General features: G+C 43.3%; 3 protein-coding genes across 7 annotated transcripts; all 3 read right to left on the minus strand.

Moving 5' to 3' along the window:
* On the minus strand, positions 1 to 11,191 carry atn1 (atrophin 1). 5 transcript variants are annotated; one of them, XM_067509909.1, is made up of 10 exons: positions 10,506 to 11,191; positions 8,600 to 8,737; positions 7,997 to 8,098; positions 7,517 to 7,636; positions 4,537 to 7,355; positions 4,214 to 4,430; positions 2,573 to 4,073; positions 1,798 to 1,962; positions 1,516 to 1,693; positions 1 to 741 (listed from the first exon to the last, which is right to left on the minus strand). In XM_067509909.1, exons 2-10 carry the CDS (start codon positions 8,624 to 8,626, stop codon positions 708 to 710), a joined length of 5,163 nt encoding a protein of 1,720 aa, XP_067366010.1. In that variant the 5' UTR covers positions 8,627 to 8,737; positions 10,506 to 11,191; the 3' UTR covers positions 1 to 707. The 5 variants fall into 5 exon arrangements, with proteins under 5 accessions (XP_067366010.1, XP_067366009.1, XP_067366012.1 ...); XM_067509908.1 differs by having other exon boundaries at positions 1,798 to 1,965; positions 2,573 to 4,070; positions 10,506 to 11,185; XM_067509911.1 differs by having other exon boundaries at positions 1,822 to 1,965; positions 2,573 to 4,070; positions 10,506 to 11,182.
* A 2,308-nt stretch (positions 11,192 to 13,499) lies between these two features.
* LOC137130134 (gamma-enolase-like) lies at positions 13,500 to 17,974 on the minus strand. The gene is made up of 13 exons (XM_067509913.1): positions 17,640 to 17,974; positions 16,982 to 17,067; positions 16,724 to 16,819; positions 16,564 to 16,622; positions 16,407 to 16,476; positions 16,162 to 16,295; positions 15,843 to 16,065; positions 15,536 to 15,733; positions 14,883 to 14,959; positions 14,649 to 14,773; positions 14,429 to 14,537; positions 14,202 to 14,260; positions 13,500 to 14,058 (listed from the first exon to the last, which is right to left on the minus strand). Exons 2-13 carry the CDS (start codon positions 17,064 to 17,066, stop codon positions 13,989 to 13,991), a joined length of 1,305 nt encoding a protein of 434 aa, XP_067366014.1. The 5' UTR covers position 17,067; positions 17,640 to 17,974; the 3' UTR covers positions 13,500 to 13,988.
* Positions 17,975 to 18,907: 933 nt separating this feature from the next.
* mlf2 (myeloid leukemia factor 2) lies at positions 18,908 to 24,041 on the minus strand. The gene is made up of 8 exons (XM_067509916.1): positions 23,730 to 24,041; positions 22,360 to 22,471; positions 22,207 to 22,242; positions 21,605 to 21,658; positions 21,385 to 21,513; positions 21,025 to 21,184; positions 20,387 to 20,602; positions 18,908 to 19,096 (listed from the first exon to the last, which is right to left on the minus strand). The coding sequence occupies exons 1-7, from the start codon at positions 23,771 to 23,773 to the stop codon at positions 20,391 to 20,393; spliced, it is 747 nt and encodes a 248-aa protein (XP_067366017.1). The 5' UTR covers positions 23,774 to 24,041; the 3' UTR covers positions 18,908 to 19,096; positions 20,387 to 20,390.
* Between the last annotated feature and the right edge of the window lie 170 nt (positions 24,042 to 24,211).

Below are 24,211 nucleotides of genomic sequence, written 5' to 3' on the forward strand. Positions count from 1 at the left end.
TTTATTTCCAGATTTTTTTGCCTTCATTTGCATCTTGTTTCACAAGGTAAATTGAAAATAAAAAATAAAAATAAAAACTGACTGCCGTACCATGAAAATGTAAAAAAATAATACAAATAATATGTACTGTATATATAATTATATCATTATCAACAAACAGACAACATTAATCATAATAACAATACTATTGATCATAAACAGAACACTAAATTGCTGGTCTCATGCATATAGAACACCTCTCAGATACAAAAGAGGGGGTAATTACTAAAAATAGAACCAAAAGTTCCACCAGTTCAGAATAAGCGCCTAGCTACATGCAATGACATAAAAGAGACTCATGTACACATTCCTTCTGGCATCAAGTATTTTACACACACTGTTCTTCACTATTGCTGCCCCCATCTAATTTACTGTACAGAGCACAATACAAAACAGGACTGGAGTTCAAGAACATTATGCAGGGAAGTGCTGGAGTCTGGATCTTCATCATGGTGCAGTTTGCAGGGATCGTGTTTTCACAACTTCCCCCCTCTTTTGTTCTGCCCTCAAAACGCTCCTTGTTTTCTTCCGTGATTTCCCTGTCCATTATTCCCACTTCATTTCAAGTTCATTCATTATTTTCAGTGCTTTTGTTTTGCTCGCTTCACTTAATCTTCCACATATTCTGCATCAGGTGTCTCCATGCTGCTCTTTGTCGTGCCTCTCCCTCACAGGGTCTTGTCACTTTCTTTCTTCAAGTGACTAAAAGGTGAAGGTAAAAACACAAGTGCACAAATGATCCAATTTCATCCCAGACAAAAGCAGGTTAACCCTTTGAAATAAAGTTTTATTTTTAATCAACGCTCCCAAATGTCCATATCCCTAACTTACATTTAGAGGTTGCATTAACATGTACTCATTTAGCAGACGCTTTTATCCAAAGTGACTAACAAGTGAGGTACAAGGTAAGCAAAAATCTAAGTCAAGGAAAAAACATCAAAGCAAAGTCCTATCAGAAAAGTGTTTACATTTCATGAGATGCAAGTGTAAGGTTGGTACTGGTTGTTACCAATAGACCGTTTTATCAGAAAACGATTAAGTGAACACAACACATGTCTAGTTAGTTTGTGTAATTATTAGAGTGTAGAGTGTGGTGTAGAGTAAGCCAACAATAAAGACCTACAATGAAGGCCAATAAAAATGGAGTAGCCAGATATTTCTGCTACCTGATGAATCACAACTTGGTTTTGTGTCAGGCAGATTCAAAATGCCCAATGGGAATAAGGAAACTGTGCCAGTGAATCGTAACACAGTGGTGTGATAGAAATTAGAATAAGCCGACATACAGTATATTTACAGCATATACTGCAAAATAGCGCTTTGGGCCTCAGGTCAGGTCTCAGTTTCAAATTTGGCAGTACCAGCTAAGTTAAGTCAAGTTTTTTTCCATTTCAGGACAGTGCAGACACATGTTCACCAAGTTTTCAAAACATTAGAGCTGAAACTAGTCATGTAGTACCTGTAGTACAACTGTACCTGTAATACTCATCCTGGGTGAGGGAGTGGTGGTGGTGATGGATCCACTGTTGTTCCAGGGCCAGTCTCTGGAGCTGCAGCTCTGCACTCTGTGCCTGCTGCATGACCTGGAGCTGGTGGGCTGCTGACATGGGACCTGTGAGTGAGGATGGCTGGGGCAGGTCACGGAAAGGAGCACCTGTCAACAAAACAGGAAGGAAAGGCACCCAGGTCATTTATTGTGATTGTCTTCATAAATAATAAACACTATGAAGTTTATAGAGGAAAAAACTGAACGAGTACATGGACGAGGAGCCTTCTCCTCACCAAACAGCTGCTGGCGGAGCACCTCGCTGTCAGTGAGGGGGTGAGCCAGGAGGGGGGTGCCCAATGTGGCTCCTGGGTATGGGAGGCGTGCTAAAGGAGACCCCGACGCCAACGGGTCCATCAGGGGGTGAACCCCGCCCGCTGCTGGATGCCAGTGATGTAATAGGAAATACAGGAGATACTTAATATGAGTCAAAGCATCAGCATGAATTCAAAACAGAGACGTCAGATATCGTATCTACAGACATGATCTGGCATCATTGTCATACTGATGCAATAGTCGAATTAAGGAAAAAAACAACAGGTTTCTTCTTTCAGCACAAATTTTGTAAATATAACAGTACTTTGCCAAAGTAGCAAAGCACTGTGTAAGGAATAATATATAAAAATGTTGTATATAAAAAAACTAACAAACCAAAAAGTAAAGTAAGCAAGACATTGGTGTGTAAATTCAGCTCTCAATACTTCTCATCACTTTCTGGCTGTGTCTGTGGCAAACAGCTCAGAGCTCATGTGTGAAATACACTGAAAATAAACATCAGTGCCCATGTTCATAGTATAGTACTGTAGGTGTTATCTTGTGTATCATTACAGACAACAATACAGGTCTATGTCTACAGAATGTTACCAGTCTCATTGTCCACTCTTTTATAGTTATAAATTCTTGAACAGAGAATGTTTTCCGACTAACATGCATAATATAAAGGTAGTTGATAGTGATAATGACAGCATTGTTAGTAGCAGTGGGTACCTGTGTCTTGCTGGTGCAGGTGAAGATGTGAGTGGATGTGTGAATGCTGGTGATGATGAGGCGTCACGTTTAGCATCTGAAGACGCCCCAGATTTTCTCCTCCACCTGTTCCTCCGCCGGTTCCCCCTCCTCCTGTGCCTCCTCCACCACTTCCTCCCCTTTCTCTCTCCCTCTCTCTTTCCCGCTCTCTGTCCCCAAAGGCAGGCAAAGCTGCTCTGTCTCTCTCCCTCTCCCGCTCTCTTTCCCCACTCCTGTCTCGCTCGTAAGAAGCTGGTGAGCGAGTGGGAGTGGGGTAAGTCTCAGGGGGAGCCGCTGGGGCAGGGGCTGGTGGCAGATGAGAGGACAGGGAGCTGGGAAAAGAAGAATGGGGGACTGGATGATGAAGTGAGGCAGCGTTGGAGGTTGGTGGAGCAGGTGGAGGAGCTGGAGGAGGAGCAGCAGGGGCTGCCGGGGTTGGGGGAGCAGCCGGTGGCGCAGATGAAGGGTGAGAGGGAAGTGAGGGTGGGAGGAGAGAAGAAGGAGGTGGATTTGACAGGGACTGAGGGGCAGGAGGGTTGGGAGGTCGAGTTATTGGAGCCAAGTTTGGGGTCTGGAGTTGTGGTGGACCAGGGGGAGCTGGGGGAGGAGGAGTACCATAGAGTGATACTTCATTAGCTCCCCCTGCGCCTCCTCCAAGAAGCAGGGAGTGTGCATGTGCATGTGCATGGGTGTTGGCATGGGCATGTGAATGTGAGTGAGCAAGAGCAAGAGCTGTGGGATCAGGTATCGACCCCGGTGGGTAACCCCGCTCATCACTCTTAAATTCAAATCCTGGCTTTATTCGATCTCGATGTGCAGCCATGGCATGAGGGAAGCCCACTCCTCCTAACCCTGCTCCACCAATCCCTCCAGGCACTGGACCTCCTGCCATCCCATGGTGGCCACCAACACCTGGACCACCTTCGAGGCTGCCACCATACAGAAACCCCAAGATGGCTGCTGCTGTAGCCGCATCAGCAGGCAGGTGGTGTGGATGTGCTAAAGCATGATTTTGGAATTGAGGAAGGAAAAATGATGGGTGAACATGGGGATGGCCATGATGAACCTGCTGGTGGTGTGCCTGGACACGACTCACTGCCCCCAGTGGAGACATAGCATGAGGGCGAGCATACTCGCTTAGGGTTCTCAGTGCTGGGGTGTCTGGGCCTAGATATGGGCCTCCTAAACCTATTCCCAGGGCTCCCTGTGGGGCTCCAACCACTGCTGACGCCCCACCCATGGATGGCAGGAGAAGGGAATGGGGGATAGAGTGAGAGAGGGAGGGGTGGAGATGGTGTGTTGGAGGAAGGTGAGCATGTGGATGTGAAGGATGATGCTGGGGGTGGGGAGGGGGATGGGAGACAGGGTTGCCCGAGGAAGAAGAGGAGGAAGATGAAGGGTCAAGGATGATAGAAGATGAGGAGGGGAAGAAGAGTGAGGAGCCCTGGCGACCCCCTCCAGCAGCACTGACATCCTTCTGCTGCTGCAGAGAAAACAGGAGAAAACAGTTAATCACACCTGTCCTGATCTGCTTTTTTCCATTAACATTAAAGTGATCAATTTAATCCACATCAAATGTGTTAAATCAGACACGCTATATAATTATCACATTTAAATGTGCACCTGTAGATGTCGATCCAGTTCCCTCTCACGCTCACGTTCCCTCTCTCTTTCCCTCTCTTTTTCTCTGAGGTCCCTGGCCCGCTGCTCTACCTCCCTGCGGGCCCTTTCAATCATCTCATTCCTCTTCTTCCAGAGCTTAGAGCCATCCAACGGGACAAAGAGGACATCGCTGCGGGCACAGGAGTTACCACTGCCACGGTCAAGGACCTTGTGGAACCTAGAAACATAAGACACACAAGTGTATAATACTATTATTTCAACCATCAGGAGTCATTATCCCCATCATAAGGTAATGAATAGAGTCAGACACTTTTCGACTTTACCGTGCTGATTGGCTGGCGTGAATGGGAATGTCTACAGGTTTGGGCTCTGGAGATGGGCTTCTTAATACTGGTGGTGGGCTTTCAGTCTCTTCTCTGTCTTCCATCGGCTCTTCCTTAATGACAGGTGTGGGAGGTGGAGCAGAATCGGAATGTCCATCACCACTGGGGAGTGACGAACTGGAGGAAGTTGTTGAGATGCTATTGTTGTTGTTGGCAGAGTTACTAAGAGGTGGAGGTCCTTTAGACACATTTTGAGGCGAAAGTGACTGCGAGGTGGTATTGCTGCTATTGGGTGCACTGTTGCTATTGCTGTTGGCTATGTTACTGCTGCTGTTCCCATTAGAGTGGTACGTTCCACTGAATGGAGGGTGGCTGCTCAAAGTGCTGTGGAAAGGGGAGGGGCGACATCCAGGTGAACAGCTGGATGATACACCTGCCCCAGGAAGTGGCATGCTGGGTGCAGACGAGGAACCAGGCGGAAAAGATGGGAAGCCTCCCATCTGATTGGTGGAGGGGCTGGGTAAGGGAGATAGTGGTGTTGGAGGAGTCTGGGCAGACGACTGATAGTGTGGTGGGCGAACACTAGGAGCAATACTTGATGAGGGGGGCTGGGTATGAGAGGTCTGGGTAGGGGGCAAAGGAGGCTGAGGTGGTGGAGGGATATAAGGATTATTGGAAGGATGTCCATGATGGCTGGAAGAAGACGATGGAGAGAGTGCAGGAGGTTGATTTGGGCCTCCACGGTTTTGGTACAAAGCAGATTCTCGCAAATTTGAGTCCCTGTCTCGGTCTCTGGATCCAGACTGGAAGTGGGGGTGAGATGGGTGGGGATGTTGGGCTCCTCCAGGCCCTGAATACTCTCGCCCTAGGTTTGGAGTCACCCCAGGGGAACTGAGGTATTCTCGATTTGTGCCGGTGGAAGGAGGCACTCCGGCAGCAAAGTCTTTTCCTGTAGTGGGAGGATACTCTCTGTGAAAGTGGTCTGCTCCAGAGGAGGGGGGTTGTGCCTGGTCTATGGAAGGAGCAAAGTCTCGGCTGGATGAGTTTGGGGGATGTGGGTGGGGGTGAGGAGGCAGAGACAAGTGAGAGGGGTGGCTGGGATTGTTTTGGGGTGATGCAGGTGGGTCTCTGTTCAGCATGGGTGTGACAGGTAACCCGCTGGTTGAACTTGGGGGGTTTCCCTGGGGGATGGAGCTGTTGTTTGGGTTACTGTTTCCTGCAGTCTCTCTTGTCTGGCCCCCAAACTCACCCCATCTGCCTCCATCTTTGTCTCTGGCATGCCCCCCTCCTGTTCCATTGGGGCCAAAGTCTCTGGTCTGATTTTGGTTTGGCAGAGGAAATTCCCTCCCTCCTTCACGTTCCCTTTCTCGCTCTCTCTCTCTGAATGCTGGACCAAAGTCTCTTCTTTCAGGCCCTAAGTTAGGCCCATCTCTCCCAGAACCTTGGTAGTCCCTCGTCTGACCAACTGACAGACCCCCAAACTCCCTGTTTTGGTGGCTGTTGGGACCCATCCCTCCACATGCACTACCACTATTACCCCCACTAGTATTGTTGCTGTTGTTGCCAATGGGAGCAGAGAATTCCCTGTTAATTTCCCTCCCCCCACACTCCCCTCTCACTCCCCTCTCCCTTTCACCTGCAACCCCCCTCTCTCTGTCCCCTCCTGTGTACCTGGGAAGGTACTCCCTGTGGGGGTGGGGGTGAGGATGAGGGAGGTAAGCGGGGTGTGAAGAGGAGTGGCGAGAGGACGGAGGGTTGTAAACAGAGGGAAGTTGCTGTTGCTGCACAGGGGGCTGGTGCTGTGGTTGGTGTGGGTGATGGTTGCCAGGGTAACGGGTGTAGCCCCAGCTCCCCTGGCAACCAGTTGCTGTGCCACCCTGCCAGCTGTAGTGGTGAGGGTGGGTGGAGGTTTGGGTCTGAGGTTGGGACTGTGGCTGGGGGCCAGTCTGTGGCAACAGAGAAGGAGGAGTGGATTGAGCCTTGTCCAGGAGTTTGTCTGTCTTTTCTATTTTGTCTCTTTCTGTCTTAACCTCAGCAGGCAGGTTTTGTCCTCCAAGCTCCAGGGGCTTCAGTGCAGGTGGAGGAGGAAGAGGAGGGGGCAAGGAGTGGGGAATGTTGGGGCTGTTATGGGAGAAATCTCCTCCCGAGATAGTTGTCTTGGTCACACACTGTGTGCTGGCTTTAGAATTTATTCTGTTGCCACTAAGTGCACCTTCGACGCTTGGCGGTCCACCATACTCAACCTTGCACATCAATTTGGAGTCCAAGGAGAAATAAGACTTTCTCCCACTATTGCTGTCATTTGATGAATCCCCTGCTCCACGGAGCGAGGGAGTCAGGCCAGAGGAAGAGCATGGGGTGGAGGGGGGCTTAAGAGAAGGACAGTCTTCAATTCTTGCATCCACGTCTCGTTTTTCTCCATCTCCATAGGACTCTTCCCCTCTCCCCTCTCGTATTCCTCTCCTTTCCTCACCTGTCATCTTCCCTGCTCCTCCCTCTTTGCCTTTCTCTCGTTCCCTTTCTCCTTGCTTTGGTGAGTCTGGGCCATCAGAATCAGAGTCCAGGCTACCCAGAGGTGAAGCAGAGAGACTTGGGGACGAGGAACGATTGTCCTGGTCTATATCACGCCCACTGCTAAGACTACTGCTGCTATTGGCCAGACTCCCAACTACTGAACTCCTGCTTCCCTGGGATTGGCCATCTTCGTTGTCACTCTCACGGGATTGGCTGGCAACTGAGGTTGGAGGTGGGACAGTGGAAGGAGCAGAGCTGTCAGTTGAATGTGTTGATGTTGGAGGGTTTGGGGTAGAGGCCGAATCCTGACAAAAAAACATAATTTGTGGATATTCTGAGAATGTACTAATAGTGAAGCAAACAATATAACACTTAATTGCTTAGACAGTGCTTTTTGTCGGATTTAGCTGAATCAAAGCTTTCTAATTGACCTTTAGAAAATAGGTTGATGAAACTTTACACAAACCTGGACTTTCTGCCTCTTTGGAGGAGACACAAGTTCCTCCCCCTCACTCTCGGATGAATCATGCCCTTGTGATCTGCGACTGAAGCGATTTCCAGCCAATTCTTCAACAGCACCTCTTTGCTAAAACAGCACAAGACTTTTAATTCCGTAGTGAGGTTTTTAAATCCCTAGTAAGCCAATGTCTGTTTTTAGAACAAAGCCACACTTGCATGCACACACAGAAAACATCAATGCCATACTGGAAACATCAAAGATTTCAAAGTGTTAAGATGTTAAACACACTATAGAACAATACTGACGAAGCAATGGTATGTCTGTGGCAATCAAACTGATGACTCTCGCACCGACAAACAAACACAGAATTCAATAGAGAAGAGACCATTCTTTATTGGTAATGACTTCCATTCTTGCATGCACACAGATAAACCTATAGCCAATTTAGCAAGAAAGAATAAGAGACAAAAGAATATAGGCTCTAACCGTCTGTCTATCATTGCGTTCAGGGCAAGTGGGGCTGGGGTGTGGGCGTCTACCCCTTCTCTCCTCGCTCGCCCCACGCCGTCGCCCACTGCACATGGGCATCTGCAAAGTCCAGCAATGAGGGAATGTTGGGAAGAGAGAAAAACCATTCGGTGTTAAAACAAGAAAAGGGTAAAGGAATAAGGAGACATGCAGAGAGAATAATGATGTCTCAGTGGTGATGAATTCAGTTAATAAAAGCCAAAGAAAGTAAAGTTTGTGTGATTCAAATTGAAATGTAGCAAGGGCAAAACATGTGGAGAAGAGAAGTTAAAAAAAGGGGGCATAACAGAGTGAAGGCAGAAGGACACAGAGAAGAGACGAATTGTAAGCAGAGGAGAGAGTAAAATATAAACACTGAATCTGCTATTTCAGACCACATTACTGCCTGTCACAGCCAGATGAATAATTTACATCTTAGTCATGCTTGCTGTCTTGAAATAATATTGCGTATTGAACTAAATATGATGTATTCACACTTCCAATGCATTACATATAAGATTTAGGCAGGTACACAATGCCTGGCATCATTTTGAAAACAAAGCATGAAAAGCTTGTGCATACCGATTCTTTGTGTGTCCGTGTTTTCATTATGTCTTCTCTATAACGTCCATTTTACAACAAATGCCATTGCAGGCACTAAAGTGGGTCCTGTTGCTGACTGACTGGGTTGTTTGTTACTCCATGAGAGCTATCAAAAACCTGTAAAGAAGCATACGAAAACAAAGTATTATTTAGTATTTATCTGCAGCAATATCCTACAGAGTATTCATTGAAAAGTGGCATTTGATATTTTAAGGAGCAGTTTAAAACAATGTTATCTGCTGAGTGTGGAGTACAGGAATTTCTGATATTATGAAAACAACTGCAAAAGCATGGTTACAACATTTAAATTCCCAGCATGTCTCACACTGTATCAGTACAACTGCTTTTCACTGCACTCAACAATCTCCTCTCCAGCTTTCTTTTTTCACCACAGCAACCAAAACCCACAGGCACAATAGTTTATCCCACTCACACTACCAGAACACTTTGGTTTGGTTATTACACTTTAATGAAAGGTGTGGAGCTGAAAAGGTGATAACTGGTAGACTGCATTTTGGTATGCAGCCTGCAGAAGACACACCTCCTTGGAAACATAGGGCCACACCCCCCTTCTTCTACCTTCACTACAACAGCCCAAACCCACAGCCACTTGTGGTAAACCCACATGACCTGGTCAGTGGAATCACACACTTATTTATCCTGCCAGCCATTAGCAAAATGTACAACGTCAAGTTGCTTCACCCATCCATGCACTACTTTGCGAGGGTTTGTCTAATCCATTCATTCATGTACCACTATGATGAAAAAATGCCTAATGTATATTGAATGAGGATATAAATAGTGCACGCCACTGGATGAAAAAAAAGGTATACTTGGCTGAACAGTTAGCACAGCTAATGTACATGCACACTCTGCAGTGCAGTCAGTAAATGTGTAATTTGTAATGTTTGGCGTGATTTAGCAAGTAAGCTCCAGTAAGTCCTATAGCTGTTCCACTACACATGGCTGTGCATTAATTATTAGTGCATGCTGCAGTGACTGATTCAATCAATCCTGGGAGTAAAATTTTGGTATGTGCATAACAGAAAAGGATGCCAATATATGGGCAACGCAGTGTGTACACGCTCACTCTCATTAATATAGAAATGACTAAGTTTATTACGCAGGAGTGGAAAACATGCAGGGCTCAGGGGGTTTGTGTATTCATGATGCATTTCAGTTACAGGTGGCATTTACTGGCCTGTCTGTGGTCGAATGGCAGAGTCTTGGTCAGTGGTCACTAAACAACAGAGCGCAAACAGAGCACTAACACACACCGGGATTAACATCACCAGTCCCTCTGCGTGCCCACATCGCGCGCGCACGAGCACGCGCGGGCGGGTATTTGCATTATCAACAAATTGACCGCTGCATGTGATGCAAAGCAGCACAGCAGCATGCAGCTGCTCTGCTTGCATCACCAGCGAGCGGGCACCGCAACGAGCCTTTCTTCTTTCTTCCTGCGAATGGTATTGATACACACGCAGAGGAGACCGGGCAAAAAGCGGCTCTACAGCCTGATACCGACCACCACGGCGGAACACTACCCACCGACGACGGGGAGAGTCGTGTTCAGCAACACATACATGTTCACAATCAGAATGGATGCCTGTGCACCGCTGTTCCCAGACGATGCACATCTTAAAAGAAACATAATATGGAATGGCGAAGCGTGGCATTTCGCACCGGCTCTCCCTTCCCTTTCCTCGCTGGAATGTGGGTGCGCGTCGTACACTCTATTAAGATGAATTCACCGGGACATAATTTAGCCACAGCGCAGGAGTATGGTGATAATTATCGCACAAAGGAAAAATGGGAGGGAGAGCACGAACGTGGTCAGCAGGAAAAGCTCCAAATACAGAGTAGAACATCAATTTTTCCTTACCTATAATGTCCAGCGATGCGTGCTCCCACTCTCTCTTTCCTTTCTCTCTCTCTGTTTTGTCGTTTTATGTTGCACGCTGACACGCACACCTCCGAGCCCAGGCGTCTGTCAACAGAAGCTTGTGCTGGCTCATATTGCAACGGCCTCCGATAATAACAATAATGCAGAAGAAATCTCTTTCTTTTCGGTGCAGGAAAAAACAGGGGTGCCAACTGAAGACTGTACAAATTGATGCGTACCCTCGCCTCTTCCCCACCCCCTTTCGCCCCCTTTTCTTTTTTTGCCCCCCTCCCTCTCCCACCCTACCTACTCCCCCTCTTCCTCTAAGACGACTTGCACTTTTTTTGATAGCCTACCACTCTCCGGTCTTACAGTCACAATTTTTTGCGGAGGGGTGAGCCGGAGAGAGGGATGCACGTCGGGCGAGAGAAAGGGAGAAGAGGAGAGGGCGTGATTTGCATAAGGAGAGAGGCTAGAGGAGGAGGAGAAGGAGGGAGTAGTGAGGCAGAGAGAAGGAGGAAGAGAGGCGCGGAGAGAGGGCCAAAACTCTGAAGAGGGAGGGGATCAAGAGGGAGGGTCTCTCTCTGTCTCTGTTGCCTAGTCCTCCAGAGTCACCTTTACTGTACGGAGAGGCTGGACTTCAGCCTGAACAACTGTGCGTCTGGTTTCATCTTGATGAGCCCTGAAGACGTAGAAATGTGCAGCAGGTCTTTGTTCTTTTGGACCTTAATAAAAACTGAGGAGAAAACACACATTTCTAATAATATCAGCCTTTAATGACAGTGTCAGCGACTTAACAAAGAAGCTTCAACTTGTTAGGAATAATTAGACAAATTTCAAATGAATAATTAAATCGTGCCCTCTGGTGAGTAAAGTGCCTGTCCAGCAGCTCCCGGTCGGTCTGTCTGTCTAAACCTTGCAGCGGTGTGTCCGATCAAGCGGTTCTGCAGACCTCCTCCTCCTCCCTCTCTCTCCCCTTCACGCAGCCCCCTGTCCCGTCTCCTATTGTGTGGTAACCATGGCAATCCGGTCGAGATTGCGGTCGAGGCGCATGCGCGGCTCCAGCCTTCCTTCATCATCATCACCACCATCAGCAGCAGCAGCCCCTGTACCGTCAGGAACCCGGCGAGCTCTCGTCTCGCTCCCTCTGCTGCTCAGTACGTGGAACGATCAGCGCGGGCAACTCGTAATTAGTTCGCAGCCACGCGCCCTTACTCACACCAACAAGCGATGCTCATTAGGCTGTTTACTCGTTGGTAGTGACAGGGCCCACCAGGCACAGGATCCTGGGCCCAAGGAGTCAGGGGGCCCAGGAGACACACATTAAAAGATGCAAAATGACAGAAATTGGCACTGTAACAAATTGCTGTAATTTCTGCAGCACAATTTTCCAATAACTTCCTGTTCTGTCATTTTACAAAGTTTAACTGTATATTGCAATGGGTCATGGGTAAACAAAAACACCAACAACAACAACAAAAAAAAAAAAAAAAAAAAAAAACAATTGCAGTTGCAGTTGCTAACAGCATTTTTCCACAATAACATATTGTACAATTACAGGCGAATTGTGTCTTGATTGTAGATGGTGGTGCACATTACAGCTGCATACCCGTGGGGATTTTGGCGGCTGAATTGGAAGGAAGGAACAAGAGCATTTGCTGACCTAAGCATGGAGCAACTGTCATTTCATTGATGAGAACTAAATTGTCTTATTTGTAAGAGTGACTGTAATTTCCCAACTTTTTTTTAAACTGAGCTGTTATGACCCCATCAACACTGCAGAGTGAACCGGTCGCTTGGTCAGGAACAGGGAAAAGACAGCATCGGGGAGATTAGTTACACTAAAGCTGTTTGTAAATGACTCCATGCCTTTGCCTTCGTTCGAAGTAATACTACCTAGTATAGACATTATTGCATGTTCCAGAAGGTAACTACACGTGTAATCTTAATTAGTAATTCCGTGCAGTTTTTGATGGTTATAATACTAGTTAGCGCACTAGCATGCTAAGCTTTGGTGTATTTAGTGTTACTAGCTACAAGCTAAACGTAGCAACATTAAAACTAGATACTTTCTGTGAGCGTTTAGTTGACAGAAGTGACTGAGGACATGACATTTGCATTAATTAGACAGAGAGGAGCGGGTAACAGCCTGGACCGTGTGAGCAGTAGAAGCCTCCGGCCTGCTACAGCTTAGCTTTGAGGTGATGAAGCAGCCATTAGCTCCCGGGTTATGACTCGGCCTATATGTCGAAAATTATTTTTAATTTTATTTATTTTTTGTCACGCTTCATATCTCAGAGGGGAAAGAGGAGACAGGAAAAAAAGTTCAGGTCGAATTTACTCATTAAAGAAACCATCTATATACAACCCTAAAATTGGACCAACTATAAAATATATGAGATATTTTAGGGTGAAGATAAACTGTTAAACTCTGTTTTATGTTTTTTCTGAGTGAAAAAAGGGTCAGTTAGCAGTTATTCACCCAAATGTTTATCCCACTGCACTACTACTAGTAGGGACAATCTGAGCTATTAGCTAAATTAACAAGCTAAAAGATTTTGAATGGAATTGCCCTGAAATTGACTCGTTCTAACATTTATATATTGGATGGGGGTGTTCATCATGCTATTAAAGAGACTTAGACCAGTTTTAAAGAAGTAATTTTGATAGAGAATTTCCAACATCATCCAACTCTTTAGTAACTCATACAATCTTGTGACAAGACATTTCCATTGTATTAGTTGCTGTATTGTAGAACTACTTCCTGCTTCAGCTTGGACTGTCCAACTTTCATTTTGGATGGGCAAACGGTTAGTTTGTCTTGTGTAACCATGTGGATTTTGCTCTCATGTAGAATACCTGTGATCAGTTTTGTTGTAAACTTACTTCTTATGTAATTTTGTGACATTCAGACATTTCATTGGAACCATGCAACCAGTGGCTCCAAGATTGCAAATTGCTTAAGAAGGAAACAAAGGTCAATCTACAACAGGGTTTGTTTAAGTCAACATATATCGTTTATTTAGCTTAACATAGACAAAGAGACAAAGTAACAGACATAATTTCGTAGCAAGTTACTGAAGTGTTCACACCAGAAAGAGCATTGGGAACAGGAGGAAAAGGAAACATCGGGAAACATCAGGCCACAAAAAGAGCAAAACATTTCTGCAGTGTGAGTGGGGAAACAATCAGAGAGATCAGAAAGAGAAAGAAACTAACAAGTACATATAATATGGGGACATGCATGTCATTGCTGAAAGCAAAAGCACTGAAATATTTCCACCAGGATTTGCTGCAAATGATGGTAGTCAAAAGCTGAAGCATGGGGTCTAATATATTGTAACTACGCTGAGCTGTCTGCGTGCTTGAGTTATTTAAAAACCCATTAGTTTGAATGCATTTAAGTATGTTTTTGCGTGTTTATAGCTGCTGAAACACAGATGAGTCACGGAAATATAACGTGATTTGATTGGATTTTGCAGCTCAAAGGGCACTCGGGTTGCGAAAATTGTGCCCAGCAAAGCGGGCCTGGTCACCCAACTCTTCCTCAATTCTGAGAGGAAAGGGAGGTAAGATGGATGTGAAAGAGAATGAATGGAAAAAGATGAGAAGTGCAGCAAGATAATAAGTTGGAAAAGGGATATTAAGTCTTTCAACAAATGTAAATGCACATATACAATAAAATTAAATACCCACCTCATGAGTTGATTGTATTTGGCCAGACGTTCTGATCGACAGGGAGCTCCAGTCTTGATCTGAAGGGAGACAAAAATACCAAGGATCACAAAGGGAAAAAGAAATGACTACAACAGCAACATAGGTTGAAAATGGTTGTTGTCACAATCCAGTGATGTTTTGAAAACCTTTTTGGTAGAGTGTTTAATCTGACAAGGAATTAGAAGAGTTCTGTGTGTGTGTTTTACCTGTCCAGTACAGAGACCAACAACCAGATCAGCTATAAAGGTATCTTCTGTTTCTCCTGAGCGATGGCTCACCATCACACCCCAGCCATTCTCCTGGGCCAGCTTACACCTGGTATAAGATAACATGGCAGGTGCAGTATAAACAGTATGAATAATGCACGCTAAAAGATGCCAGAATGTGCTTACATGTTTGTTATTTTAACACACAAAATCAACTCACGCTTTGATGGCCTCTGTAACAGAACCAATCTGATTGACTTTAAGCAGCAGGCAGTTACAAGCTTTTTCCTGCACGGCTCGTTGTATCCTGCGGGGGTTAGTGACTGTCAGATCATCTCCAACCACCTATAATCATATGCAATATTAATAAAATTAAATAGGAGTTTCACAACTTCAAGGAAATGCAAGACAAAATCTTTGTTGTACAAACTAAAGAAGCACTGTGATGATTTACCTGAATGCCCACTGAGGCTGTAAATTGGGACCAAGCAGGCCAATCATCCTGGTCAAAAGGATCTTCAATTGATACAACTGAAGGAATGTAAAGAAGAGTGAAAAACCCTTTTTTTCAATTATTCAAATGTAGGCCAACAAGACTAGATCACCAGTGAGTCTTCTAATTAAGATTCTAATTGGAGTAATGTCTTTAAATGTGCTCTCATTAAACCCAGATGCACATGTGCACTTGACAACACATGCGGGAAGCACATCATTGACAGACTAAAGAGCCACATCAGTGTAGGTCCCTGCCTGCCAAATGTGCACTGTAGCACATAATTAAAACCTCTTTAACGGGCACATGTGTCAACACGAGAGACCTAGCTGGTAAAGAAACCAAGATTTCTTGTTCTCTGTTTTTTTCTTCTTTGCGTGTCTATGAGGTGATTAAAGAAATACCAATGCTAGTCCAGAGTAAGAAATGAAAAATAGGCACACGTTATCATTCACTAAGTGCTGTTTAAACAGCTACAAACACTGACACCGTGTCCATGAGCCCTGGAAAGAAGGAAAGTCATCCATAACAAATTGGAGTTGTAGTATTTTTACTTGTATTTAATGACTGAAATACAGACACACAAAAATACCCACTCACATTACTATACACACCTGGGTAGTTGTTAACAAAGCCCTGGTAGATGCTGGCCAGCTCCTCAGCACTGATGTTGCGGGCAGCGTTGGGCGGGGACTTAAAGTCCAGGTCATACTTGCCCTCAATGAAAAACTCTGAAGCAGCAACATCCATCCCTATCACCACTTTGTCTGTGAAGCCTGCTTTCTCTATGGCCGTCTTTATCAGCTCCAGGGCTAATGGAGAGATAGGGTACAGGAAGAAGTACAATAACACCTCAGGCCATCATGGGAATTTAAAAAAAAAAAAAATCTATCTTTTATAGCACATAGTGGTTATGTTTACCTTCACTGTTCTCCTGTATATTAGGGGCAAACCCTCCCTCATCGCCCACATTTGTAGCATCTTGACCATATTTCTCCTTGATGACGCCTCTCAATGTCTGGTAGAGCTCTGCCCCCACACGAAGAGCATCACGGAACGACTCTGCTCCAACAGGAAGCACCATGAACTCTTGCATTGCCAGCCTGTTTCCAGCATGTGAGCCCCCGTTGATCACATTAAATGCCTGAGTGCAGGGCAGATAAAAAAGAGCTAGATTTATTTGGGCATTTAAGTTCGAAAGAATTACATTTTTTGCACAATACCACTATTCCTCACTCACAGGAACAGGAAGGACTAGCTCTCCGTTTCCTGCAAGATCAGCAATGTGACGATACAAGGGGACACCTTTCTCTGCTGCGCCAGCTTTGCATATAGCCAATGATACTCCAAGAATAGCATTGGCCCCAAACTTAGCTGAAGGAATCACAGAGCCACACAGCACATGGATGAACTCAGTAACTGGTGCAAAAACATCTTATTACACATAAATGCCAATAAGGTACATGAGATGCGATTTAGATTTACATTTGTTGTCGGTGCCATCCATTTCAATCATCAAGTTGTCCAGTTTATCCTGCTCCAACACACTGATTCCCTAAAACAAAACAGCCAGATTTAATAATTTTAGTTACGCTTTAACTCTGTCTTTATACATTTTAACCAATTTTGCATTTGCACTCACCGACTGGATGAGGGCAGGTCCGAGGCTGTCGTTAATATGACCAACAGCCTTGGTTACACCTATGAGGTAGGAGCAAATCAATGCATTTCTATGTAAAGAAAGTCACAAGAACATGAAAGAAAGAGAAGCTGTAAGGATACAGCTTTGTAGAACCCTTCACCTTTGCCCTTGTAGCGAGTTTTGTCTCCATCTCGTAGCTCCAGAGCTTCATAGATGCCTGTGGATGCACCACTGGGCACAGCAGCCCTGAACAGACCTGAATTTCCGACAGAGGATTGATCGGTGGATGGGTGGTTAATTTATTGAAGTAAAAGGTTGAGTGAAGATGTGCAGAGAATGAAACTGGATTTGTGTGAATGCAACTTAACAGATATTTGTGGCAAAGCACAAGCCAGTTTCAATGTATTTATCTTTTAACCTTTGTCGGTATGCAGATCTACTTCCACAGTGGGGTTCCCCCTGGAGTCCAGGATCTCCCTGGCAACAATATTTTGTATGGACATCCTGTAAAAATTGAGAAAGCAACAGACTGTACTACAGATTACAGTCAACATAAAATGCCCATTCCATATAATTTTTTATTAGAAAATGATGAGCATGAACAAGCAAAGCTGTATGCAAAGAGATAGATGCATATGAAATGGTCCTAAACATATCAAAAGCAAACATATGTGCTCCTGAGATGCATCAATTTTACATTATTGCCACAAGTCTTCACACTCACACTCTCTCTCACACACACACAGTAATGATAGTGACGCAGCGTTAGGGGTGGAAAGCTGTGGAAAAGATGCTCCCTGGGAACACGCTGGCACACACACCCACAGTGAAGGAACCGCAAATCAAAGGTTAATAATACACAGCTATTTATTAATCTACTGTCAACCTGTTCCGGACCACAAGCCACTTCAATTTCTTAGCCGTTTCAGTGACTGAGAAAATGGACCAATGGAGAGACGATGAAAGCACAGAGCAGGAGGAAATGAGGAGATGAGAAATGGAGGGCAGGAGGAATAAGGTGGAGGTTTAGAGAGATGGAAGAAATAAAGAAATAGATTAATCTTTTTAAATGCTACCTGCAGCTTGTTTGAAGCCTGGCGAAGAAAGTGAGCGAATGGGAAATAGAGGTGGGAGGAGAAGGGAGAAATCACGTAACACACAGGGGGAGGGGGAGCCTGTGAGTCATTGGAAGATGCAGAGAGGAGGGGAGGGAATGAAACTGGGAAAGGAGAAACAAGGGTGGAGAGTAGAATTGAGTAAAATAACAAGGGTTACATTTATTACTTTGAAGGAAGGCAGTAATGTCTGAAAAGTGCTGAGAAAGATGTGATTTGCACTTCCAGTTTAATCTGTTTAAAATTGTAGACTCCCAACTAGCCCCTTCAGGTTTTCTTTTGCTTGCTGTGTGTATATCTGCTCATCTGATAACTACAGTAGCACTGATGTGTGCAAATATTGTCCAACGAGACAGCTAACAAGAAAAATTAGCTTTTACTTGCACTCAAAGCCAGGCAGTGCTGTTGTCTTGCTGAAAAGTGAGGGCTTGTTGGAGAAGCAAAAACAAACGGTACACTTTAGACAAGGTGCCTTGTCAGACCTAATGATTGGGATTAAAGCACACAGGAAAACAGGTAGACAGCTGACAGGAGCAGTGTATGCTAAAGAGAGGACGGGCTTTAAAAAAAAAAAAAAAAAAGTTGTGGATGTAATTAAAGATACCGTCAGCACAGACAGAAACAGGGAGCCTGCTTTGCAAGTGATTTGTCAAAAAAATAAAAAATAAAAGAAAGGTTTTTCATTGGCTGCTCCAGCTGGTGTGCTCCATCTAAACGTCACATGATCTGCAAACATGGTGGCTGAAGGAAAAAGGAACATCTGAATACATGCACAGGAAAAGAGAACATGCATGCCTACTTTTCTCTTCAAACCAACTATCGTAAAATAGTAGCAGATTTAAACCATCTTCGGATGAAGGGAACTGAGAACTCAGGACATTTCAGCATAGAGTCATGGTTTAAAAACAAAACAGATTTACAGATTTTACATGCTGTCCTCAATTTAAAGTTTAACAGAGACATTTTACAATTATCTAACAATGTTTAATGATTTTATTTAGTTAATTAGTTAATAGTATACAATTCAATTCACTGACACACTAGTGTCTTCACAAACATAAAATGGACTGTACAGCAGATTTACTGTAGCACAGTAGTGCAGTGGGCAAAAACACGTCAAGTTTTGAGAATGAGTGTGTATATATAAAGTAAGTGTAGTTATACCCAAGTCTGAACAAGAGTAGCACTTTGTGTATTTTGTATGTAACAAGTTTAACAATAAATGTTACTTTGTGTGTGTGTGTGTGTGTGTGTGTGTGTGTAGGGGGGGGGGTTTGTGTGTAATATGTTATTTATGTATAGACAGTCCAGTCATATCAAATATTTATGACGGGCAGTTGTGATCATCATCAACTTCGCAGCATTGGGAGAATGTTCCCTCAACTCCTTCCATCTGGTCGTAGCATCAGGTGTGACACCTGTAGAAAGAGTCAACCAGAGCATTTATTATGTCAAATTACAAAAGAAAGAGATTGAATAAACAGCTAAACAACTGAGGATTCTGTTTCAACACAACATGAACCATGGTTATTAATCCAAAACTGTCAGAGATCACTTTAGCCAATTTGAAAAATGGCTGAAAGTATCAAAAATTTAGGACCAACCCATTTGGGATTTAAAAACAAAGCAGAACAGATGCACGCCACAAGTTGAATCACAGTGCCAATACTCACCAGACATTCACTACACACTAACAGATCTCAACAATGATAGTGTTGAGTGTGACACAAATCATTAGATTCATCACACGAGACAAAATGTATTTTATCAGGATTGCTGTTATCATACAGCATATTGGAGCCTCAAAGTGCCAGCATATCCGAATTACAATGATGAGGCATAACATTAAGACCACGTGTGAAATTTAATGCAACCCAATACAGTGGCTCTGCCATGAATTCTACCTTTACAAGGTTATAATTTCTTAGTTTTTAGGTTAAAATTGTAAGCAAGGTGATAATCCTACAATGTGTTTTTTTTTATTTTATTGAGGTCAAAGTGGGTAGTGGAGTCGTATCGGGGTGCATTCTATGCAGATGTGGTTCTAATGTTTTGGCCACTCTATTTAAAATGAATGAAGTGTCCAAAACATTAGAACCACCTCTTTTGAGAAAAACCGACAAATTATAACCCTGTAAAAGCAGAATTCATGCCAGAGCCACTGTATTGGATTGCATTAACTTGCATAGGTGTAATAAACTTATGCCTAATTGGTGTGTGTGTGTGTGTAAATAAATCTATAAATCAATTCATCGATTTATTTTTAGGTAAGCAACAGTTTTTGCTGCTTTAAATTATTGTAAACCACAAACAATTCTCTTCTTCTGATGGCTTTAATTATAAAATAAGCTACTTTGTCTCCTCAATGCTTTACGTTAATTTTTTTTAATAACTTCTTTCTGGATGGAACTAGAAAAACTTTTAGTACACATTAGTTTCATTTAAAGAAAAAAACATAGCAAAAACCCTGTTTGTCTTCAGGTTAAAAACTGACAAATTCAATGAAACCTAAGGAACATTTTTATTGCTACAAACACACACATTCTATATACCAGTATAAGTTCAATTAGGTCTATAAAACCTGCCATGCCCATCTATCACATAATCAAGACTTAAGGAGTTAAGTGTAGTTACAGCTGAACTAGTAGCATGTGGCCATGGTCAGCCAGCCAATTTGCTATGTACACTGTGCTTTAGCTCTGTCTTACCTTCTCACCAGTCATAACGTGGACGGGTGTGGGCCTGACGATGTCTGGGAGATTCATGCCGATGGCCTGGTGGAGTTGTTGAGCTAGGAGGGGCGGTAAGAGCCAGCTGTTGGCCTCCTGCCCGTCGATCCCGACCATAGTCCAATCCTCGTGCATTCGGGGGAGCGTATCTTCCTGCCTCCCTCCTCCACTCCTCATCAAATGCTGCTGCATCATCTAGCAGGAAGCAAAAAAAGGAAAGGTTTTTAAGGATCATACAAAAAATATTGCATTTCAGAGTATAGTTTTACATTTAAGTATTAAATTAACCGTTTAATAATTACACATTGGTGTCACATCTTGTTTAAAGTCAGAGAGGCCAGATTGAGGTGGTTTGGACATGTTCAGAGGAAAAACTGTGAATATATCGGTAGAAGGACGGTGAGGTTGGAGCTGCCAGGCAGGAGGTCTAGAGGAAGACCAAAGAGGAGATTTATGGATGTAGTGAGAGAGGACATGAAGTTAGTTGGTGTGAGAGAAGAGGATGCAGAGGACACGGTTAGATGGAGGCACATGATTCGCTGTGGTGATCCCTGAATGGGAACACCCGAAAGGAAAAGAAGAAGGTGTTACTTCTTGTTATCATCACAGTGACTCACTTTCGTCAAGATTAATAAAGTCTTGTCGTTCCTCGCGGTCTCCCGTGCGGCGATTTCGAGAACGCTCCATTATGTGTGCACGATCCCCGATGTGGTGGCCGATGGCAAGACTCTCCAGGCCGCTCTCACTGTCCCTAACTGACTGCCGTGTCTCACGAATCTTAAAAAAAAAACAAAAAAAAAAAAAGCAAACAAACAATAAATAAAATGCCAGGTAAATCAGTTTACTAAACGAATCATTATACTTTGAACTATATATAAACGGAACAATGATGGCCTAATATGGCACGGAGGCCTCATGAGGTCAATATAAAAAGTAAAGTAATTTAACAACAAATAAGCTATGCAAGTTTTTCTCACCCCTCCGGGTCCTGTTCTCGTTTCACTCATCTGCTGATAAACTTTAGGAACCCCTATGTCTGAGGAGGAGTAGGAGATCACCGTTGAGGAGGAAAACATCTGACAGTTTGGTGAACCAGATATTCGTTCCTAGAAGCAAATAAGTAAACAGAAGGTGAGATGATTTCATTAATGTGGTTAATAACATTGCTTTTATTTTAAAACAGTTGACAGAACTTACCATATTTTCCATCATTTCTCCCATCATGCCAAACATGTCCATGAATCCACCACCCTGAGAAATGAAATGAAGGGAGACCTATTAATTTCTGATTGGATGAGGTACTAAGTATAAGCTGAGAGGAAAAGCTCAAAAAATGGGCAAAGTCATTTTTTTCTCAAGTGGTATTGGTTCAAAAAAAAAAAAAGTGGCAAAACTTTTTTTTTTTCCAAAAGTTAAAAATTCATGTAATCAAATTCATATTTAGTCATTTGGTGGATGCTTATGTCCAAAGCAACTTACAAGTGAAGCAGAGAGAAAGCAAAAAGTCTTAAGTTAAGGAGAAAACACTGGAAGAAAAGTGTCACAAGAAATGTTTTAGTTTAATATATTGGCTGGTAATTTTGTGATTGAGTTGAAGAAAAAACAATACAAAACAGACTGAGCGTTGTGTTTTCTACCTCACTGACTACATACATTAAATCATATAGCTTTACTATGCAAATATATTACCTAAACTTAATCTAATTACTTTTGTTATAAAGTTACTTGATTATAATACACACCTTTCAAAAGTTTTTTACAGGTGTAAAAATAAAAAAGTGACAAAAATAACTACTCACCATTCCCATCATGCCAAAAGGGGTCAGAGGACCAGCCTAGAAGAACATGCGAATAATAAACTCAAAAAAATGTGTTAAGTATAATATTTGAACAAATGTACACCAATGTGAGAACGCGCACGTGCCAAAAATAAAACAAATGGGGCCTGTTACCTGTCTGCGTGGCACACGCTGTGGCTGTATCTGGGGGGCAAGAGCAAAAGGGTCCATACTAAATGGTCCAAACATGCTCCTCATCTGGTGCCTGTGAGCTGCAAATGGATCCCTAGAAGAAATCAAAAATATTTATGATATTTCATGTTCACTGGTCGAATTAAGCTGTATGGCGTACATTCTCATAGGTGAAGAAAAACTAAAAAAAATAATACAGGCAGAGACATTTTAAAAATTTAACAAATCATTAGGACAACAAGAGTTTCTTGACCTACTCTTGCCTGTGATCCAAGTTTGCGGGTTCACAATACACCATGCTTCATTAACCACAAGTTTTTAGCTACCCTGCTTTTATCAGAGCAAATATTACGTGTTCAAGGACAGTGAGAGAATTTTAATAGTTTCAACATATACTTTAGGCTTGCAAAATCAAGTTACCATTGAAGTAAATTAAGCTGTAGAATGAGGAAGCTTTGGACACGGACACATATCATTGGGCCCATTAATTTTGTGGCATGGCACTGAGATTAAAAGATACAGTCAGAGTTGTAAAGAACTAATGTCCGAGGCGAAATTAAGTCTGATGGCACCTTCTCCATTGAATTCCTGCGATTGATTGCAGAATCTTAGCACATCAAGAAAAAGATGGGCATTTTCAAGGATAAGCCTCTTTTGTGATAGCAAATGTCTGGTAAATCATCTGCCACTTGAATTTTGGGTTAGGACTATAAGTGCACATAACAAGCCGAGTAAAAGATGAAGAGTGGCATGTTTTCCAAGATGCCAGGAACAATGACAACATAATGCTTTGCTTTATAGGCAAAGGGTAAATAACATGCTTGTTTTTTTTTCTGTTAGCTGTAATTCAAATTAAGTTTCCCAAATGAAAACTAATCAAGTGTCATATTTTTATTACTTTTAGTGCCTAAAACCTTTGCACAGTGTTTGTGGCATTTAGTAGGGTTTTTTTGTGCATTTAGTAAAGGTGAATATTACTTCCATGCATACGTCATGGGAATGTTCTTATGTAAAGATGTTTAACTAACTGAAATATACTCTCAAGAATTACATTTCGAAACTCTTCAATCGGACCGCACCGTGTAGTTAAACCAGTGATGGCAACTGGTCATTTGGGGACCGACTGGTTAACAAATGCAGTTAAGCTCTGACATATTTTTTTTGTTATTGTCTATCCAATATGGTGGAACACTGTAGGCCCCCACAGCTGGCTCGAGTAACGTTAACACAAGGTACCTGCTTCAAGCCACGAGACAATTTTAATTGAACAAACAAATGTGTCAATTTTCCATCACGTGCAAGATATGCTGATAACAATATAGAAATAAAATTTAACAAATGTCAATACTTACATCATGTAGGGGTCGTCATCAACGTCAGTCAAAAACCGAAACATGCTAGGTGATTTAACGTTAACTCAGCTGGCTGATGCTAGCCAGCTAGCTAGGTAAACAGTCGTGTTTTTAAAGAATGAAACAAAATAACAGATAAAACTATTGGCAAGAGTAAAGTAGAGACCCTTTAACTAACCCCGCAACGAACGCACTGAATTACTATTAGCGTTTATCAAAGAGATAAACAGCACAGAGTCTAACTAGACAGTAAATTCCAGAATCCTGGAGCAAAAATGAAAACGGAAGTCAGCCCTCTGACAAAGAGAAATGCCACTGATAAAAAGTTAGAATGAGAGCCAACAGCTGTAGCTTCCGGTCTCTTCGCATTTCAAAATAAGATATTTCCTGAGCTCTTTCTCTATAAACTCCATAAACTTTATAGAGAACCTTTCTAAAGCAGAGTTAACTAAGCCCTTGTCGACCACAAAAACAAAGAGTCA

Source organism: Channa argus, chromosome 7 (genome assembly GCF_033026475.1).
Source record: "Channa argus isolate prfri chromosome 7, Channa argus male v1.0, whole genome shotgun sequence".
NCBI classification, from domain to species: Eukaryota; Metazoa; Chordata; class Actinopteri; order Anabantiformes; family Channidae; genus Channa; species Channa argus.

What these genes read in the sequence shown, in the direction of transcription:
- LOC137130134 (XM_067509913.1), bottom strand. Translation starts at nt 17,066, where the DNA reads ATGTCCATACAAAATATTGTTGCCAGGGAGATCCTGGACTCCAGGGGG. An exon ending in AGATCTGCATACCGACAAAG is followed by an intron (nt 16,820 to 16,981) that starts GTTAAAAGATAA and finishes TCGGAAATTCAG; the next exon opens with GTCTGTTCAGGGCTGCTGTG. An exon ending in AAATACAATCAACTCATGAG is followed by an intron (nt 14,059 to 14,201) that starts GTGGGTATTTAA and finishes CTTTCCTCTCAG; the next exon opens with AATTGAGGAAGAGTTGGGTG.
- mlf2 (XM_067509916.1), bottom strand. Translation starts at nt 23,773, where the DNA reads ATGTTTCGGTTTTTGACTGACGTTGATGACGACCCCTACATGAT. An exon ending in GATGACGACCCCTACATGAT is followed by an intron (nt 22,472 to 23,729) that starts GTAAGTATTGAC and finishes GATTTCTTCTAG; the next exon opens with GGATCCATTTGCAGCTCACA. An exon ending in CTTTTGGCATGATGGGAATG is followed by an intron (nt 21,659 to 22,206) that starts GTGAGTAGTTAT and finishes TTCATTTCTCAG; the next exon opens with GGTGGTGGATTCATGGACAT.
- atn1 (XM_067509907.1), bottom strand. Translation starts at nt 8,626, where the DNA reads ATGAAAACACGGACACACAAAGAATCG. An exon ending in AACGCAATGATAGACAGACG is followed by an intron (nt 7,637 to 7,996) that starts GTTAGAGCCTAT and finishes GTGCTGTTTTAG; the next exon opens with CAAAGAGGTGCTGTTGAAGA. An exon ending in AACTGGATCGACATCTACAG is followed by an intron (nt 4,074 to 4,213) that starts GTGCACATTTAA and finishes TTTTCTCTGCAG; the next exon opens with CAGCAGAAGGATGTCAGTGC.